The 21,921-nt window shown below is 38.5% G+C and overlaps 1 protein-coding gene across 3 annotated transcripts in view; it reads right to left on the bottom strand.

Annotated features, from left to right (window-relative positions):
- Positions 1-21,921, bottom strand: part of AKAP6 (A-kinase anchoring protein 6) — a 532,325-nt gene that overhangs the window by 226,413 nt on the left and 283,991 nt on the right. For 2 of the 3 annotated variants that reach the window (XM_037834775.1, XM_037834776.1), the window contains 3 exons: positions 21,057-21,179; positions 5,752-5,848; positions 4,445-4,611 (listed from right to left, as the gene is read on the bottom strand). In XM_037834775.1, the coding sequence (XP_037690703.1) occupies positions 4,445-4,611; positions 5,752-5,848; positions 21,057-21,179 (387 nt within the window). The remainder of the gene's footprint in view (positions 1-4,444; positions 4,612-5,751; positions 5,849-21,056; positions 21,180-21,921) is intronic. The other variant, XM_037834777.1, reaches the window with a different exon arrangement.

Genomic DNA, 21,921 nt, shown 5'->3' with positions numbered 1-21,921 from the left:
TAAGTTTGCTCTATTTAGTGCAATATGGAAAGTAAAATTATTGTTTAAATAGTATATAATAGATATGACCTGTATAGGATTCACTCTGGCTTGAGTTATGTCAACTAGAGATATATGAGTAATTATTGCTCAAATCATTGATCATTAAGGGTAATTTTATGTCATATTGTGAGCCTAGTTGCAGATTGCTGCAAGCTGGCCTAATCATCTTCCACGACAAGGTCCTGGGCTCCAGCCATTCCAGGCCTTTTTACCCACTATTTTCATCCTGGCAAAATCATTCCCAGCTCTCATTCAAAACATCACCTTTCCTGTAAATCCTTTCTTCTCTGCACACGCACAGCACTCTGCACCTATCTGTATTAGAGCATTTATCAGATTATTTTATAATTATTTGTTAATGTATTGTCTCCCTGATTACAGTATGAAGGTGTATATTTACCCTTATCGAGAACTTATTATGCGTACACTGTTCTAAGCACTATAGATATATATCAACTCATTTTAATCTGCATCAAAATCCTTCAAAGTGGATACTACTATTGCCTCCACTTTATAAATGAGCAACCTGAGGCATAGAGAAGTTAAGTAATTTCCATAAGAGCACACAGTAAGTGCCAGGAGTTGAACTTGGGAAGTCTGGCTTCAGAGTCTAAGCCTCTCATTATTCTTTGTGTCTGCCCTAGGACTTAAGGAAGTCATTCTATAAACATATCAAACAAATAGAAAGAATGATCATTCTCACTTCTCCATAGTTTCCTTAGCTTCAATAAGAAATAAAATGTTTTAACTTTATTTCACAATCATCCTTATCCATGGATGAGTCCAGTGAAAATTTGCTCCAGACTGGGAAAGAGAGAACTAGTTGGGAGGCAGAAGGCCAGGATTTTTGCTGGCTCTGCCTTGTCAAGGTCTCAAACTCTCAGTGACTCCCTCAGGTTCTGCATCTGGAGATACCTATGAAAGCCTCTCCGCGTAGCTCCTTTCAGATGTACTGCGCTGTGCACATACTGTGACATGAAAATGCTTTGGAATAGAAACACCATTAAAAAGAAAAACGAATATGTTATTCCTTGTAAACTGATGTGAGTCACGGACGACATTTTCATTTTTGGAATGATTCTAATAGAGTTTGTAGTCTGTGTGTGTGTTTCCAAGTCACTAAGAACCAGATGTATTCATTTTTTTTCTTGATACTTAAATTCATATCTCAAGTCCCCTCAGATCAATGTCACCTCTTTTTCCTTTTAAATCACTTCTTAATTCTTATAACATTTTTTTATTTTTCTGATTTTAATAAAAATTCTTGCTATTGTAGAGATTTGGGAAATTCAAATATATTTAAAAATACATATTTGCATATCATAGGTCTCCTCCAATGTTTTCAAATATTCTTCTAAAACATTATTTTTAAATGCTGAGTGGCACCTTCCATTAGGATAAGATGTAGCATGATTTAATCAAATACCCCTGTTTTAAATATTTCAGTTGATACAAATTGTTTGCAATTATAAATAGCAATGAGACAGACATACTCTCATTCATGTTGTGTGAGGATCGTGCAGTCTGTAGGAAAAGGGCCTTCTTAGTGCCTATTTGGGTAATTCTCTGGGAGCCTGCTGGAATGCAGATTCAGGGCCCCACCCAGGAGATTCTGATCCCATCTGAGGTGAGGCCTGGGCAGATAGATGGCCCTGTATCTGAGAAACACTGACATTAGCTCTCCTTGGATAATACATTCCCCTCTTTATCCCTCTCTTTTCTTTTGGCCACTTGGATTATCTTCTTCACTCCATTTTAATACTGCCCTACAAAATGAGTTGAATTAAAAGTGTCAAATTCAAAGTGGGTCTGGAGAATAGAGCTATACATTTCTGAAATAGATCTTTTATTAGTTTAGATGATTGTGCCATCTCTACAGTTCCACGCCCCCACCCTCACCCCACCCCTACCAACCATGCTCTACACAACAGCCAAAAACAGGTTTTTATACTGCAAATCAATGATGTCATTTCCCTGCTTAATCCAAAACCCTTCCCTTGCGGACAAAGCCTGCTTGCCCCTTCCACCCCTTCTCCCTCTCTCTCTAACCACATGGGCCCTCTCACAGAATGTCACTTACTCAGTGAGGCCCTCCCTGATGCCCTGGGCCTAAATCAATTTTCCTAGTACACCCCTTTTTTTTTCCTGCACAGCACATCACAGTCTGCAAATGCATGATTATTACATTAAAGTCCGTCTTCCCCCCACTTCACCACGAACTCCATGAGGTAAGCACTGAGGGTAATTCTTCATCTCTAACACCTGGCACCATACCTGGCCCTGAGCAGTGCAGGTGAGAGGCAGTGCTGTAGGTGGTGATGAACATAGATTCTGGGGCTAAAGGCTTAGGTTCAAATCCTAGTTAGCAGCTGTGTGACCTTAGACGAGTTACTTAATTTCTCTGTGCCCCTGTTCTCTGTATTAGGGATAGTAAAAGTGCTGCCTTTTATGTTTGCTGTGAGAAATAAATGAGTGACTGCATACAAGTGCTTTAGAAAAGTTTCTGGCATGTGGAATGCACTCAAAACAGGATAGCTTTCAAAACAGGCATTTGAGCCGAGAGGTCACCCCGGTGGGCATTCTTATGCACTATATAGATAACCCCTTTTAAGTTTTAACGCACTGGAATAGCTAGAAGTAAATACCTGAAACTATCAAACTGCAACCCAGTAGCCTTGATTCTAGCAGACGACTGTATAGCAATGTAGCTTACAAGAGGTGACAGTGTGATTGTGAAAGCCTTGTGGATCACACTCCCCTTTATCCAGTGTATGGATGGATGAATAGAAAAATGGCGACAAAAAAACTAAATGAAAAATAGGATGGGGGGATGAATTGGGCGTTCTTTTTTACTTTGTTTTATTCTTATTTTCACTTTTCTGGTATAAGGAAAATGTTCAAAAAATAGATTGGTATGATGAATGCACAACTATATGATGGTACTGTGAATAATTGATTGTACACTTTGGATGATTGTATGGTATATGAATATATCTCAATAAAATTGAATTTAAGAAAACTTAGGCACTCAATATATTTTTGTTAAATAACAGAGGGGTGTTTAATTGTGTCCTTTCTCGCCATCCCAGTCATCTTCTCCTCACTGCTGTTCCTTAAAATTGTTCTACTTCTGCCCTGAGAAGTCTGCTTTGTACACTCTTCATAAAATATGTGCTCATATGCCAAGCCACCTCTCTTCCTTTCTTTAAATATTTCCTTAAATGACCTCCTCCATGGAACCTTCTTTAAGTGGAAGTGAGCTCATCATACTATCCTCTGTTTCCAACAAACAAGTTAAATGTTGTTATTTGAGGTTCCAAACTATTGATCACTTAAGCCTTCCACTGGCTGTGTGGGTCACCACTGCAGGGCTGGGTGAGTTTCTCCTCTGACTGCATTAAGAATATGAATCTAAGTGGACAAAGTGTTTGTTTATCTTGCTTTGTATACATTTAGCACAATGCCAATACTCATGGATGCTGAATAAATGTGATCTGATGGTGATTTAATTACTTTGTCCATGCCAGGAATAGAAACCATGAACTCTTATATCTGATTCCTCCATATGACAATATGTTTGGAAGCTGAGTCTATTGTGGAACTGGTTTTCTGCACTTACTCTCACGAAAGAACAGACACAAAACAATGGAGACATTATATGAAAATAAAAAATTAATAAAATTATTTTCCACATTGTGACTCCAAAGATACCTTTAGAACTTTGTATTGAGTGTCACTTTTAAAGTTCAATTGCATAGCTTCATTGGTTATTTTGTAAATCTAAAATGGATAACCAAAGCATGGCAATACTCATTTCTAAAATACTTGTTGTATTCGGTGCATGCACCATTATGGAGAACTTACACTCAGAGCAAAAAGATTTGTAGCAAAGCATATGACCTTCTTCCCACTACAATGACCATCCCCTAATTAGGCAATGCATCTGATAGTCATTAACAGGAATGAGATAATGAATCACTTTCTCTCTTCTTTGTTAATTTGCTGTAACCAAGCGGCTAATGGATGTCAGAGCTGAGTGATTGCACTGATTATAGTGATTTATAGTTGCAACAAAACAATTTAAAACCATTCTGATTATTCATGTTAAAGATGCTTTATGTTTTGTTTACTAAATGTTTTATGGCCCCCTTTCTCCCATCCCTAAAGTACTGTCCCTCTCCTTCCCTGCCACCTTTCATCAAAGACATCTTGCCGGAAAACTTGAAAGTTGTAGGCTTTTTATTATTGTTGTTGTTTTAAACTAAGCCATTTCATTTTGTTTATATATATAAGTCTACCCAGTAGAAACAAAAAGCCTTAGGGGTAAAAGAAAACTTCAGTGGCGCCTAGTTCAAAAGAAGACAGAAATAAGAGGAAATGAGGCAAACTTCAAGCCACTTACCTTGGGGCTTCCAGTCCCTTCCTCATCCTCCACAGACACATCAGTAGCCAGTATCTCAGCTTTGATGGTATCCAGAGCCCTGAGAATCCAGCTGTGTTGCCGTTTGATTTGTCTCTGCAGCTCCTTCCACTGACTTGCAATCATCCGCAGCATGTCCTTCAGTCCTTCTCCAAAAAGAGAGGGGAAACACAAGTTGTGGACCTGACTGCAATTTCACACATTACTATTTCTTATTTAGTAAGTTAGGCAGGCATTTTAAACAATATGTATATTGTTAACCTGCCATTTCCATCACCTGCCATACTAGCATTTGTCACTCAGGATATAAACTGGTAATTCTTGATCTGACATAAGGCATAAGCACAGAAAAATGGGAAAACCGCATAGATGCATAGGTTTGCAAACTGACTTAGACTCAATGTATTGACTGAAAAACTTGTATATGGAACAAAATCATGATGTATAAAACTAATAACACAGTAACTTCACATTGCAAATAAAAGGCCCCATGAATATCTGTGTGCAGACTTTATAATGATCAGAAAGATGTATGGAAATAGGTAAAGTCAATTTCAAGAGAAATACAGTAATGGACCAGAATTAAGACAGCATTCTTTGATATTAGCACATCCAATTAATGCTGCTCTTTTCCAATTTAGCTGTGGTAAGCTCAAAGCAAGAGCCAAATTCTAATTCATCCTGTCTTAAGGCCTTTGACAATCAGAATAAGTATTACCAAATGACAGAACTACTTTTTATTTATAATCTGTTCCTCATAAACACATTCATACTGGGGTAAGAATTGGTTTAAGGCCCAAAACTCTGCTAATACAATGACCTGCATAGAACATGTGAAATGTTCATGTGTGTGAATTGGCAGGGGAATAATCAGATACCTCCAGATTGCCTGCCTTCTATCTGTAATGACATCTATAAGCACCCTAATGCATATGCATGTATAACTATATGCACAATTCTCATTCATTATCTTAATGTTATTTCCAGAGCACCTACATCAGAAAGCATGTCAATGTGAAATTTTCAGGAATGTGATTTCAATTGAAACTGAGGTGAACAGCAAACCCAAAATAAAATGAACAGACCATTTGGAGGCAGTATTTCATCTTTATAAGTATCACAGCATTGTATGCAGTATATGAAACATTTATAAATCTTGAAGGTCAATCTGATAATGTAAATATTAATAATACATAAGGAAGTGAATATATGCAGTAATTTACAGCAATGCTTCTTCATTCTTAATAGACTGGAGACATAAAGACTTGCAATATTTCAGGAGGATTTACCTGCTTTATGAGATGCAATAAGCTCAAGAAGTTGGTGTCCTTCCTCCTCCACAGCTTCCTTGAGAGCACAATGACTGTCTACATTCAACTTAAAACTCTGCAAGGAAAAATATGAGCATCAAACTTTGGTGAGGCAGTTAAATATAAAACACACATACAAAATTACTTGCTACCTTTTATCAAGAACCACACAGCCCAATTTACCCAATAGACAAACTAATCTGCAATACTGAAAGCTATTGATATTTGGGATCTGGGCTCAAAGTGTTTCCATCAGACTAGCAGAGTGCATCTGTTTGGAAACAGCTGACAAATCTAGAAATTCATCAGGTTTTTATGAAAAGTCACATCCCATAGGCTATATTACAGTAGCAGTGTTCTATAAAATATACTGAATTTCTACCGGTACATATGACCCTTTTTCTTCAGTTTTTTTATATGTTAGTGATAGCACTATTTATGAAACCATAAAAAATTTGGCAGTATAAAATATATTAGCCTTATGTGCATATACATAAATCCATTAATATCAGAAGGTTTGACTCAGCTCTGTTTCTCAGACAACTCACAAACCATATAACATTGAAGTGGATTTAGGTTCTATATTGAGGAGTCAAATGCTTTTCAAATCTTTGATTTTTTTAAAGTTTGTTCCTTACAAGGTGACACTGCTTTAAAAATTAATACATCAAGCATAACACGAGCATTTTTCACTCATGATAGGCATCCAAAAGACAAGAATTGTCATTGTGGTTGAAATCCAACTCACAGCCACTTCTTTCAGGACACCTTCCCTAATGACTCACATAGAGATAATTACTCCCTCCTTTCTATTACCTCTGTTCCTTATACCTGCTTCTAGTGTAGAATTTATACCGAATTTGGATTTAATTCCTATACTTGGCTACCGGATTAGAAGCAATTTGAAACAATTGCCGGTTTCACATTGATTTCCAACTTATGTCACAGAGAAGGTGTTCGATAAATGTTTGCTGGAAAAGTGGACATCTGTTGAACTAGATCAATAGCACTCTCTGAATTGGAAGGCTTGCATTTAAATATTTCAAGAAACACAGATGTTTTTCCAAAGATTTTTCATTCCTGGAGTGTTAAAAGTCATTTCAACCTCAGGAGTTCCAAAGAAGATTAATCTTTGTAACCAACCTGTTGAATCAATGGTAAGTGTTCAAGGAGAAAACTCATTTTTTGACTTTGCCAATTAGAACAAATGGGGAACTGGAATGCTATATGCCAAAATTTGGCTTCTTCACAAATAAGATGCCAAAATATATAACATAAGTTGCTCTCACTAAACATTCATTGAACAACAACTGTATGCATTGCCTTGTACTTGCTAAAAATATTGGACCAAAGCCAGAGAATGTTACAGTCCCAGTTAGGAAGTAATTTGAATGAAAGAAATTAACCAACCATAAATGCTGGTTTAGGAATCAATTATTCATTCATTCATTCATTCATTCAGAAATGGTGCACTGAGTCTGTTCTGTACACTGGGCCGGGGGATAGTGATTTAGGAGGGTATAAAGCATGGCCTTGGGCATCAAAGGATAACTGCACATGTTACCAGAGGAACAACTTACAGCTTGGTTATTCACTGGTTAGTCTAAGATCTCCTTTTCCAAATGGAGAAAAGGGGTCTTTTTAAAGCTCAGAAGACAGGAGCAGAACAATCAAAAGATGCTGAAAATGAAGGAGATAGGGGCAGGCAGATCATCTTGAAGCACAAAGAAAAGAATTTTGACTAAAAAAAAGTTTGGCTTCAAAATGATGAGTCATTTCATTTGACTAGAGGCACAAGATAAAATTTCAGGCAAATATGACAGAAAGAGTCAATATTAGGTCTACCCAAGGGTCGTTCACCATTTCTTGTGTTACCTTCTTTCAGCTACAGGTGTTTGATTGAATAAAATAATATAAGGCAAGGTCTGGGAAGTCTGATGCCTCTGGTCAATCCAAACAATATCATATCTATGAAAAATTAAATGTATACTATTTTACAGCTAAAACAGGGCTGCCTTTACTTTTTGCCACTATGTTGCAAATCCTTGACTTCAAAGCAATGCTATGCAGAATGAGCTGTTTGTGTTTCAAGAAGGGACAGGAAAATGACACCTGAGATCAACCTGAAAGCACCAAAATTTAGGAAGAAACCTATTCTAGAAATTTCTTCATAACTGTAAATTTAGCCTAGTGCTCTTCGATTCACTGTTTACTTAAAACAGACTTGTGCTGAATGGTTGGTAATCATGAGCTTCCGAAGAGGTACATCAGGCCCGTGTCTCAGAGCAAAAGAGAACCTAAGGACCCGTGAGTAGGTTGAGTAATTTGGCATAACTGAAGCCAAGAGTATAGAATAGATGCAGCTGTATCTGGCTCTGCCTCAAGATGATGTGGAAGCCTTTGATTAGGAAATTGGAAAAGATGAGGTATTCATTATTAAGAAAAAGATAAGCTAATAAGCTTGATACTGTAGAAAAGAACCATTTAACATAACTATTACCCAAATGACACAATATTGCTTGATTTTCAGGTGCACCCATCAACCATTAATAATATCAGCTAAGGAATTCACAACGGGCCTCTGAGAAGGCGGCCAAGCAGGCACATTAACAAAATTGTCAATGAAATTTCTGACTGTTAAAGGAGTCTGCAATAAGCTCTCCCCATTCTGCAATTATCCCCTCCCTTAGGGAAGGAAGCTGAGAGGAGAGGGTTTTATTTTCTTTCCTTTTTTTTTTTTTTTTTTTTTTTTTACTTTTGAACTTGATACATGGACACATCTTCCATGTGGTAGTAACACATTACTTCAGCAGTGCTTTATGCTATATAGTCTCTTTGCAATGGCCATAGCACTCTCTGAAAATGCAGGACGTTGTCTGGAGATTGAATTTATGGCAAGAAGATTGCCACAGGCAGGTACCACAGTCTTATGTCACTGATTATGTGAAATTCCATCAATATGAGTAATCTGGGTCCTGTGGGAAACCAGATCTTTTTTAGTGTCTTTAAAGCAGCATATAACTGAGCAACTGGAAGAGAATAACTAAGGAAATGGAAAATACAGTGACTGAGACAAAGGACTGGATTATCAAAAAGATGATACCTCAGAGGTTAACCAATAGGTATTTCCATTACTGCAACCGATGGCATCACCTTCTTGTATAGATCTGGGTATATTACTTCCTGGCAGGATTCAAATTCTGCTATGCCCCTGATTGTGCTTCGGTCATGATCAGACCTTACAAAGCATATAAAATAAAACATCTAACCCCATCCATTTATACTTCTGAGTAGCCCAGTTTGGTGGAAGGATGGAGGTCATATGGACATGAAATGAAACCAAAAAATCTATGCCCTGATGGAAACAAAACAATCAAAAATAACTAAGAATGACTGCTCATGAGGGATTGTAAGACTATATGTGGATCCACTGATACAGAAAATAGTGGGAAAGACCACAATCACATTCAGAGGCTTAAATATCCAAAGTGGTTCAGTCCTAACAGTACCATATCAAGAACATACACTTTTAAGACCAGGGTAAGCCAGGCCAAAGGGTAAAGGTTGAAACTGACTGTGTTTTAAAACTTCAACTTCCATATGAGACCAAGGGAAGAGATATCTATTTGGTACAGGATCTAAATTTTCTAAACGGTACAACTCTACAGTCGATTTGTTCAAACACCAGAATTGCATGGAACTTTGAATAGGAAGTGAGATACGGTAGGTTAGTATAGGCTGGAGTGAAATAGTGACACATCCCAGATTAATTTGGGCAGATAATAAAAAATATATTTACAGCCTCCCCCTCCCCAGCCCCGAGGATCTGGGGGAAGGTGCGGATGTGTTGGACATCCTCACCTGGACTGGTGTTGATGTTGTCACAAACATTGGGACTGGCGGTTTGATGTGCTGAGCCCTCGATCATGGGACTTGCCCTTATGAAGCTCGTTACTGCAAAGGAGAGGCTAAACTTGCATATAATTGTGCCTAAGAGTCTCCCCCTGAGTACCTCTTTGTTGTTCAGATGTGGCCCTCTCTCTCTCTAACTGAGCCATCTCGACAGGTGAACTCACTGCCCTCCCCGCTACGTGGGATCCGACTCCCAGGGGTGTAAATCTCCCTGGCAATGCAGAATATGACTCCTGGGGATGAATGTGGACCTGGCATCATGGGACTGAGAGTATCTTCTTGACCAAAAGGGGGATGCAAAATGAGACGAAATAGTTTCAGTGGCTGAGAGATTTCAAAAGGAGTCGAGAGGTCACTCTGGTGGACATTCTTATGCACGTCTTAGATTTTAATATATTGGAATAGTTAGAAGTAAATACCTGAAACTACCAAACTCCAACCCAGCAGTCTGGACTCCTGAAGACAATTATAAAATAATGTAGATTACAAGGGGTGACAGTGTGATTGTGAAGACCTTGTGGATCACACCCCCTTTATCTAGTGTATGGATGAGTAGAAAAATGGGGATAAAAACTAAAGGACAAATGGGGTGGGATGGGGGGGATGATTTGGGTGTTCTTTTTTCACTTTTATTATCTATTCTTGTTCTAGTTCTGATGTAAGGAAAATGTTCAGAGATAGATTGTGGTGATGAACGTATAACTATGTTATCATACTGTGGACAGTTGATTGTATACCATGGATGTTTTGTATGGTGTGTGAATGTATTTCAATAAAGCTGAATTTAATTAAATAAAAGGTAAAAAAAAAAAAAAAAAGAACATACACTTTCAATCACCCCACAGATCCTGTTTTATTTGCCAGGTCCACTGAGTTTCATGAGCCTTATGATGTTTCTGATAGATCAGAGAGGCCAAAAAAGAGTTATTGAGTAGTATCGGACATAATCTTAGTTTTTTTTAAGCCATACATACAGTAAATATTTATTGAGCAGTCTCTGCCAAACCTATGGATACAAAAGTTAACAATACACAATCCTGGTCCTCAAGAAGCTTATAGTCTATTGGGTGAAAGAGATAAGAAAAACTTACCCTTATATGACCCAGCATAGACTAAATGTGTAATTTAAGATTAGATGTGTAATAAAGAGTGGTGAGGCCTGAGGCAAACTGAACAGTCATATGTCCAGCTCAAAGAGATTTTTTTTTTAATTAAAGCATCATGCTGCCAACCAGAACAAGACTGTGGACTACATTCTGTAAGAACAGGGAATTGATGTGCGAAAAATGGCAGATAGGCACAATGGGGGCCCAGGCTGGGAGCTGGGCTTTGTATAGGTTGGCAGGGAGCTTGTGAGGAAATACCAGCTTTAACATGAGCTGGAGATACCCTTTAGCATAGCCTGATGGGGAGAGTCACAAGCAGATTATGTGGCTGGGACACACTGTGCAGAGGAGGCAGGAGCTATAGCTATACAGAACTTAACCCTGAGGACTGTGAGAGAGTTACTGGTGCAGAGCTGTGTTCTAGAAAGATCTTTCTCGCTGCTGCATAAGGTTGATTCTGAGAGGGCAGACTGGATATAAGGAGGCCATTTAGGAGGCCACTGCAGTAATATAGGCCAGATGTTTCTGCAAGTTCATGTTTGTTTATCAATTTTAAAAACGTACACTTCTTTTAAATGCATGGAAGAAGGGGAAATGGAGAAAATCTTTCTTTTTATGTTTTCCTCAGTGCATGAGAACAGTATGTGACAGAATTTTGTTTTTGGCTGTTCTGATGATAAATACCAGAGGTTATTAGTCAGGAGTCTCCAAATGTGAAAGACACATTGAACTGATGAACTTTTACTCCCACTGTCATTTTAAAGAGATGGTATATATGCTGATGAATAAGGCACTTGATGACACTCTTTCTCCACACAAAAGATTCTTACCACCCTAAGAAAATGAAAACTTGCCTTTTTAGAAAGGCAGGAGGAAAAATGTGGGTTCAGTCAGAAAAGTGCAAGCTTGAAAAGTCACCAGCTACGTGCCTCAGGCCATCTCCTGCCTGGGCTCCACTCTGAGCTGTGCCCAGCACTCTCCTCCCTTCCTGACCATCCTCCATGCCCAGAAGGGCCCCAGGCGGGTTTGGGGGGAGCAAGCCATGATCCCTGGGCATACCTTCCAGTCCCTCTTCTCATCTCCCCAGTGCCACCCATAGAGACACCAATATACTAGCTTTAAAATGTCATATGTGCCAAGTATTGGAAGATTTCTATGAGTAAATATTTCTTAAGACCCTCCTGAAAACCTGAGAGAGCATTATACAGCCCTTAAAATGAAGACTATGCAATCACATGGAAAATACATAGAATACGTTAACAAGCAAAATATTAAGATTCAGAATTGTATCTATGATAAAAATTAAAGCTATGTAAAATAAATAGTCCTAGTGCACAGAAAAAGATGACTGTAGGGAAAGACAACAAAATGTTGACATCATTTGTGCAGGGTGTGACTTGGAGCTAACACAATCTGGCCTTATGGGAAGTTTTCTCAGTGCTTTGGTTTTCTAAAACATAAGAGAAAAATAATAATATCTGGCTTCCAGGTTGTTGTGAGAATTAGAGATAATGAATGTAAAGCATTCAAAGCATTGCCTGGCAGTGAATGGAGCTCAAAAAACAAACAAACAAACAAACAGCAACAACAACAAAAAACCACCACTGTGGACTTTTTAATCCATTTTCTCTATTTTCTAAATGTCCTACGTAGTAGATGGGTCATTATGACATTTTCAGGTTATAAATGACACTTAGTGTTGAGGCTCTCCAAATTCCTCCAGGGTAGATACAAGTCTACTTCACCATGGTGTTACCACCCAGCACAGACCTGCACAAGGGAGGATCCAAAACAAAAATGCTGCTAAGACGTGGGAAAGAGCAAGCCTGGACTGAGATGTGAGTGATCTGGGTCCTCCTTTTGCTCTGGTTATGTGACTGTGGACAAGTCACTTAACCCTTCTGAGCTTCTGTTTCCTTATCTGTGACCCAGGCATTTGGACTCAATGTTTTCCAGTCCCTGAATGTTTTGATTTTATCTCCTTTAAGCCAGGCAGTTTAGGATGGATGGCTCAGGAGAATTTTTATTTATTTTAATTGAGAGCATTTTCAAAGAAAGAAGAATCCCAAAGGCCATCTCACCACGCATCTACCCCAAGGCAGCTCTTCCCTTAGCGGTCCCAGGCAGATGTGTCCATTCTATTTTTATCCATCTCCAGGGAAGTATCTTCTAATTCCTCATCCTGAGTCCACAACATTCCTTCTCAGGAGTTTAAGAGCTCCATGAAGAGCAGCATAAGCTTCCCTCTGCTTCAGATTCTTTTGCCAAGACATTTCTTCAGTGTAGAGGTTGGAAATCAGAAGCACTGTGAGACTGTGCCAACAAAGTCCAGGCATCTACTCAATCGCCAAGCCCTGCCAATTTATTTCTCCATCCTCACCTCTCCAGATTGACTGACATTGCCTTAGATTCGGGAACCTAGTCATTATCCTTGTCGGGTTGACTATGACAGTCTCCAGTCATGGCCCCATCAAAACCACATTCATTTCTCATTTATCTTGTGATCGTTCAGAACTGTCTTAAGCTTGGAGGATATGGCTGAGAACCAGATGGACATGGATGGTTCCTGCCCTCATAGAGCTCACAGTCTAGTGTGTCTTGGGGCTGGGGGTTGTGTTATATAAACAGGGAATTGCATAGCAATAGTGTGTGTCAATGGGGCTTTGACATGGTGTTGGGTGGTGGTTAGAGCATGGGCTCTAGAGCTGGGCAACCTGGGTTCAAATCTTGGCTTCTTTACTGCCCGCTCCGTAATTATGGGCAACCTCTGTGCACCTCAGTTTCTTCACCTTTAAAAAGGGGTAAAGGTTAGGTGCCTACTGGACATGGTTGTTGAGAGGATGAAGGAATTGATATATGTAGAATAGAGCCTAGTATATAGTAGTAGCTCAACACATGTTTTTATTAAAGAATGCTCTGTCTACAAACCAACCCTAAGAAAGATCCTCCTCTTCTTAAAACCCTCTGATGGCTTCCTGAGGTTGCAGGATAAAGTCCAGGCCTCTAAAATGACCTACATGGCCCTCTGAGACAGCGACTAAGTCTGCTTCTCAGACCTCATGTCTGCCTTGAAGTGTGCCCTCCAGCAGCTCTTGACTGCTTAAAGGTTCCTGCTCACACCAGCTGTCTTGCTCCTCCAAGATTCTGCTCATGCTGGCACACCTGCCTGGCAAGCCCTCCCTCTTCCCCCTTGGCTAAGCCCTGCCCATGCTTTAAGATCCATCTCAGGTGTTATCACCTCTAGCAAGTTTTCCCTCACCATCTTCCACCCTCCCACTATCCCCTTCCCTCAGCATCCACGAGTACCCTGGGCAGAGCTCAAACCTCCACTTGCCAAGTTGTATAATTACTTATAGATACGTCCACTTTCCACCAAAGAATTCCTTGAAGGAACAACTGTGTTTTTGCTCATTTTTGGATCCTCAGTGCCAAGGACAGTGCCTGGCACACAATACACACCTAACAGAGGTTCAGGAAGTGAATGAATGGAGACACGTACCAAAAACCTCCCAGAGAGCTTTCAAACTGTTTCTAGCATTTTGGTGTAATCACTCTTCTCTTAGAAGTGGTTGATAAATGTCCCCAAATTTTACTCAGTGAACACCATGTAAATGAGCTGTCATGTTCCTTCGCTTACAAAATTACTTGCCAATTGCACTTAGATGATCCCAGTGTAATTGCCATGTAAACTGTACCCTGGCTGAGATAGCCCAAATCATCAATTTAACTTTACCCTCTCATCACGTGGTACTTACCCCATAATTAAATAAATGGTCAGCCACCACCACAACTGTATATTTATTTCCCTAACAAAATGAAGTAGCTATATTTGTCATTGATTCATCAGTTATGATGATCTGCTACATCCCTCTAGGTATAATATCAGAAGTTTAAAAAATTAAAGAACTCTATACTCTTAAGAATGAAGTTCCAAGTTTATGATAAAAAAGATAAGCATGATAAAAACTTTGTTTCCCTTTAAAACAAACACACAAAAAAGGCACTAAGATATAAAGACAACTTTCCTCATTCTTCCTGAAGAGCCTTTCTTCTTGAAACCTCAGATAATAAAAACATTTCCAAGCATTTGAAAATGAATTTAGCCCTTCAAACAAATAACAATTTCTTTCAAATAGTTGCCTTTTTGTGTGTGTGGAAGGTAAATGCATTAAACTGAGGTTGATATTTTTTCTTGATAGACTTGCTAATATTTTATGCAAGAATTAGATAGATGGGAGACATGGTGGGTCTTAGTGCTGGAATTTTCATTTGCTTCTCTGGATGCACCTCCACACCTGACACAGGTAATCGCACTGACTTCCCAGCATGGCCACATTAGGCCAAATGGATTCCCAAATAGAGGTTCTGTCTAAAGGGACCATTCGATTTCCAGAACACACTGCTCTGAAGCCCTGATTAAAAAGGAGGTCAATGTTGGCCTAAATATCTCTCTACCCCCTGAGGTGGAATAATTGATGTGCAGCAGCCTCTACAGATGTGGAGTCACCAGGGTGATGGCTGGATATAAGTATATTATTCACACATACATCTGCTAATATACAGGTCCCAGTGCAAACACCAAGACTTAAGAATATTATGTGGATTTAGGACAATCCCTGAAGGACTCCAGTTCCATTAAAAATTTGTTTGGCAGCCTGGGGCAGATCTATTCCTACTCCCACAGGCTTCAAGAATTTTAGAGGGGGAACCAAACTGCTTTAAAAATAAACTTAATAAATTTTGTGATGTCAAGTCATTAACCGTACAGTCTTCAGATTTTGAAACAGTAACGTTAACCTGGGGAATTTTTTTAACCTTCCTAATATCTTTGTTAACACTTTTATTTTCCCTGTGTTTTCTGCCAAAGGGAATGAATTACATCCTGAAAACAAAGAAAAAACATTTTCTGTTTTTCCCCTACCTAGGTGTTTTCCTTGTCACAAATATAGGAGACAATACCCAGAAATCTCTGTAACCATTTTGTATGCTTAAATTTTATATGGTTAAATCTTTGTATCTATTTTGGCTTGCAAAGGATAGAGGAAATAATTTAACTTGCAGGCATACTCGGTCATTGTTTGATGATTTATACCATTAGTTATCATTTGCTGCCGTTAATGGTTGTAACACTGCTTTTACAAATGCTCATTCTTTCATTTAGCAGATACTTTTAGTATGCATTACACATGTGCACGGCACTGGGCTGGGTGTCAGAGGAGACCCTAAAGAGACACAAGCCATCCCTCACGTGGGTGACAGTCCTGTGTGAGGGGCTGAAGGGAGGGGAGGTGAGGAGAAGTTCACCTTCTCTAGGAACACATGAGCTTCTCACACATGTTCTCAGGTCTCCAAGGAAGATGTGCACAACTCCCCCAAATTGAAAAAAGCATTCTCACACACAACATGTTTATTTGATCTTCACAATAGCCCTAAGTATAAATGACAGGCATTTTTCTGGCTAATGTAAAGATTTCTTTCAGGTCTGAAACTTTAATCTTGATATCACTGGTGCACTGGGTGAATTGTTTCAAGATTCTAAAATTTCACATGATAGAGTGGGCGAGGGGACTGTGTAGTAGCTGCTGTGGGTCTGCACAGGGAGAGAGATGGTACATGACAGCACACTGGCCCAGGTGATTTAGGTCACATGCTGCCTCTCGTCCATCCACAATAGTGTCCTCTGCTCTCATGGCCCAAGGCCTCTCTCTGTCTCTTCAGTGCTTGAAATGCCACACTCTAAATAGAAGATGCTTTAATAAATGTGGCTTTTCCCTGGCATTCTAATAGGCAATACTTCCTAAAAAAGAAGAATAAGGTCATAAATTATCTGGGAACCAACAATTTTCAAAATGATGAGAACTCATTGGTTCTATGGACCAAGAATCCTTAAACAGAGTCAGGGAAAAAATACATTCCCAGGTGTTTTGAACAGTTATGGGATCCTTTTTGACTGAAAAAGGAAGATAACTCTATTTGTCTCCCAGATGCACAGAATTTGAGTTACATGAGCCAAGAAACATGGCCCAAATGCACCTCCAACCCTACCTGTCCTCTTATATTGAGCTCAAATGTCTAAATTCCCAACAACCAAAAAGACTCTTCCATCTTCAAACCACCAAAGGAAGTAACTAAGCCTGGAAGTTGAGTATTTCAAATCCTTAAAAGAGCAGTAATGTCGCTGCCCCCTGCTAAACTTTCAGCTATTCACCTTAAACTGATGGGAGTCAAGGGAGACAAGCAAATGGAAGACCAGAATTATCTTTCACAAACAAATGGGTATGAAATGAAATCTCCAGTGAGTGGAGTTTTTGATCTTCTCTGCTGCTTTACTTTTAAGTGCTCTAATTCTGAAGATACTATATATTCTCCTAATGGAAAAAAAAAAAAAACAACTGAATAGTCTGCCAAGAACAATGAAGTTATTTATGGTGGTTCTACTCAAATGTAGCTTATGGTGGCTTCTGCTTCCATAGCCAATAAAAAAGTTGTGGGAAAGGGGGAAAACAACCTAAATATCCATCAATAGGTGAATGGATAAACCAACTGTAGTATTACCTATTCAATGGAATATTACTCAGCAATAAGAAGGAAAGAATGGTTGATACATGCAACAAGATGGATCTCAAAATAATTATGCTGAGTGAAAGAAGTCGGACAAAAGGAATACATAGTGTTTGATTCCATTTATATAAAATTCTAAAAATTGAAAACCAATCTAATTGTGACAGAAACCAGATCAGTGGCTAATTAGGGATGGGAAGGGAGTACAGAGGAGAGGGAGGGAGGAATTGTAGTGTCATGAGGAAGCTTTCTGGGGGTGGATATGTTCACTTTCTTCTTTGTGGTGATGGTTTCATGGGTGTACACATTTGTCAAAACTTATCACATTGCCCACTTGTACGATTTACTGTATGTCAATTATACCTCAGTAAAACTGGTTTGGTTTGGGGAAAAAAAAAAGATGTTAGAAAGAGGACACAAGTGAGAGTGAAAGGAACCTGCCCAAGAATATACATACCATGCTGTTTTAAGAGTAGGTTTCAAAGAAGAAGAATGTTCAATATGTTCAATACTTGCAAAATACCTTTCCAGAATGACATTTCCTTGAAAATGTCATTTTCTAGGAAGATAGGAATTGTATTTTTGAAAGGAGCAGCCAGGTTGCAAGCAGATGATTAATTATCATGGAAAATCATTGATGTATCATTGCAATTTCACAGTATTTCTTAGAGTTAAAATAAAGCTCTTTCATATCTTTCATAAAGGTATTATGAAGCTTTAATTGATTCGTGTTGGTAAAAACCCTTGGTTACCATCATGGAAAACAACTGAATTAAGTATCAAAATATAAATGTTCAACTTCTGATTATTGTTTTTATATTTATTTATTTTTTTTTACAATAATATGAAAGGGTACCAACTATTCTAACACAATATTAAGCCAGGGAAATTCTGGCCCAGGAAGTTGCACCTCTGTTAATTTAATGTTATATTATAAAACCTTAAGAGATTTTAAAAGAAACTTACCTAGCTATCTCTACACACTGGATAGATAATCTTGTAAATACTTACTTGCCCACTCACTAAGGAGGAGTGATGATTTATGCAGGGTGACTAAGAAATATAAATCTCTAGGTTCATTCACATACTTTCTTTACGGGAGGGGGGATATTTTTTGCTTTCTTTTGAGAAGAACTTAATATTAACTTAGCACCTCAGTAAGGAATTACAATAGAAAATAGAAATGTCAATAATGATCAGGAGGACAGTGTAGACACTAGAGACAGAGTAAGTCAGAATTTGTTTGAAAGATATTTGAGCAACGGCCTATATCTGGGGTAACAGACAGCATGCAGTCTAACTGAAATTCTTAATAACTGCCCTTAGGTATCATTTGGTGGCCTTCAGTAACTGGTAGAAAGTATTCAAAATTTCAGAAGTGATTTTGAGATTGTGACTTAACATCCATTGGACTCATCTAGAGATCATATTCCCTCACTATTTGCAAAGCAGACAGAAAGATGTTCTTATGTTATCTCTTTCTGACCCACATAACTAGACAGCATCATAGAGAAAACTCATCCAAGAAAGTACTGACCATTAGGCAAAAGTAAGTTTTCCTTCAAGAGATAAACATCTTAAGAAGGACTTTTTGCTGTGGATCTCTACTCTGGAGGGCCCAGCCTTTTTCTGCCATAATGATTTCCACATTTTGGGTGAGAATGGCCTTATGAGGCAGATAAGGATACCTGGAGTTCATTATGGTCAGCAATAGAGTTATGCAGTGTATTAGCCTAGAAATGCATCGCCCAATGCAGTAGGCACTAGCCAGGTGTCACAATTTAAATTTAAATGTAAGTTAATTAAAATTAAATAAAATTAAAAATTCATTTCTTCAGTTGCACTACCCACGTTTCAAGTGCTCACTAGGTACATGTGACTAGTGACTCCCATATTAGACAATGCAAATATAGAACAGTTCATCATCACAGAAAGTTCTAGTAGATGGCATGGAGCTAGAATAAGGCAAGAGGCCAACACAAGGATTCCTAGTGAGGAACTCGAATATGGATTTGAAAGCCAGAGTACCCAATGGTTACAAAGGGGCCAAAAAGAAGAGAGACCTTGGTTCATACTCTCCAAGCCTATAGTATTTCAAAAGATAACCTAGCGTTAAAGGGCTCTTTATACCCTCATGCCCTCTGGGACCTCAAAAACTAATGTGTGTTTTCCATAAAATATTAAGTCAAGAGAAATTAAGACAGTGCACTTAATGTGAAATAAAGTTCATATACTCCTGTTTAAACACAGATTAGAATTTCTGTCAGAACAATGCCAGTGAAAAGTTGACATTCTAATTAATACAATTTACATTATAAAGCACTGAATATCTTTATCTTGCTATTGTGAAATGCCCTCTTTTAAAAAAAATCAAGACTACTCAACAGGGAATTGAGTTCTAAGGGCAGTATTTAAAAATCTACATACAAGAAAGGTGGTGAGGGTCACTGGCATTTTTACATACCATCAACCCAGGTTTCTAAAAAGGAAAGCCATACACTCACACCCGCCCTGTACCACCACACTGTTTTGTCATTATCATCCACAAGGCTATCTGCATGTAGCAACAGGATTTTGAGGCTGTGATTTTATTTTTGTTTGTTTTGTTTTTTTCAGTAATACAAAATACAATTCAAAAAACAAAACCCCAAAGCCAAAACATTCTCTCCCTCTCTCTCTCTCTTCTCTCCTTCTAATCTGTCTCCCTCTCCCTTTTTCTCTCTCCCTCTTTCTTTCTCTCTTTCTCTTAATATCACAGGAAAGAGCCTGGAATCCTGTGAACTCATGTACATGTAGGATTCCCACAATGTTTACTTAAACCAAATTCTGAGTGTGTAAGATGGGCAGAAAATCAACCCCACAGTTGGGTACCCAAGGATTCATGTTCATTGCCTTTGTCAATTTTATGCTATCAATGAAAGGAATAAAGATGAGATCCTTAAAGCTTGAATTTTCATTTCCTATGACAACGTGCTTCTTCTTCATGCTTTATCACACTCCACTACTTGGTTTCCACCCCTTCGTAATTGATATCGGCCATTTGAAACATTCAGTAAAAACCTCAAGAGGTTCATCAAATGTCCCCCAGTCTATAATTCTTGCTTTTAACATATTCAGAAGCATATTCATCCAAGTGTTTTCCACTTCCCCTCCTTGGTTTTCCCTGTGCACAGGGATGAGTGTAATGACAGTTGGATTAATTATATGCTGAAAAACTCACATGGCAGCAAAAATGATGGAGATCATCATTTTAAATATTTTATTAAAATAACCCAGTGTAGAACAGATAAAGTAGACCCTCTTGATAATGAGAGGTTCATTAATTTTACAAGAATTCTAGAAAGCTTGGAATGGTCATTGAAATGATCTCTTTCATTTAACTATTTATTTTAAGAAGAAACCCTTCCACTGTGACTTTAGAGAGCAAGTTCTAATAAAGTTTTCTAGGATACTTTTTAAAAAATAATTACTTACCTTCCCAGAAATAAGCTTTGAAAAAATAGTTTGAAACATGGAGGATCTGACTTTCATAGAATTACTGAAATGCCTCAAAGTTCTCAGCTTCTGAAGTTTATCCCATGAAAGTTTGGTTTCATTAACATATAATGACCTCTGATAAATAAAATTGATATTCTCCATAGACAGACAAGCCACACATTTAAACCCTCCAATTACTGATAGCAAGAACAGCACAGTTTTGCCTACCAAGTGTGTTTCCAGGTACAGTTTTAGGGCATCCATCTCTGCTTTAGGGGGAGTCCAATTCTCAGTAGTTTCCATGGCTTCATTTAACCATTGAATAAATTCATCCAGCTTGTTTACAAACCCCTTGTGAGAGAAAAGAAAAGGGGGGAAAATGACAAAAAAGGCATGTTAGTTGGTTATTTTTTAAAAAACCATCTTAAAAATGCCAAACTTCCAGACACAGATGGTGAAACCAGTACTATCGCACTCCCATCCTAGTTCCATCCTCGCTGGAGAATGGAATTTCCACTATACTGGGCATTGACGTCTGTCAAAATGGAAAGAAATCATCAATGACTCCCCCTCAGTTTTTTTTCCCCAGGAACACTTTTCTGAGGAATCTGGATTGGATCGCAGGGTGTCACTGTAAAGGTGACCTCAAAACATCAAAACATTTCTGGCGTCTGACAAGCACTTCCTTGCCAATAAATCAGGTCAGGTATGCTGAGAACACACGTTGGCTTTGGGGATGGAATTCTTCCTGTAAAGTTGGTGTTCTTTACTCAGGAGCCTATGGAGCTGAGTTGCCTTAGCTGAACTAGAAATCTATTTTTAAATCATGTAAATGTTTAAAAGTACTTGGCCGAGTTTTGTTGATAGCCCAAACATCTGTGACTAAGTCTGGGTGCTAAGAAGCAAGAAAGGGTACAGGAGGTGGGGTCAACGAACAAATGCAAAGCCCCACCTCTGTGTATGTCCTGGACATAAAGAAATATTCCTGGCTAGAAAGCACAAATGACAATAATCTTACAATTTTTCAAATAGCAGTTGTAAAATTTTATGGACCATTTAAAAGAACACATCTGTAGAAACTGAAAATATTTTG

Source organism: Choloepus didactylus, chromosome 4 (genome assembly GCF_015220235.1).
Source record: "Choloepus didactylus isolate mChoDid1 chromosome 4, mChoDid1.pri, whole genome shotgun sequence".
Taxonomy (NCBI): domain Eukaryota; kingdom Metazoa; phylum Chordata; class Mammalia; order Pilosa; family Megalonychidae; genus Choloepus; species Choloepus didactylus.
Note: the sequence above shows the minus strand (reverse complement) of the source record. Positions and strands in the feature narration are given on the sequence as shown.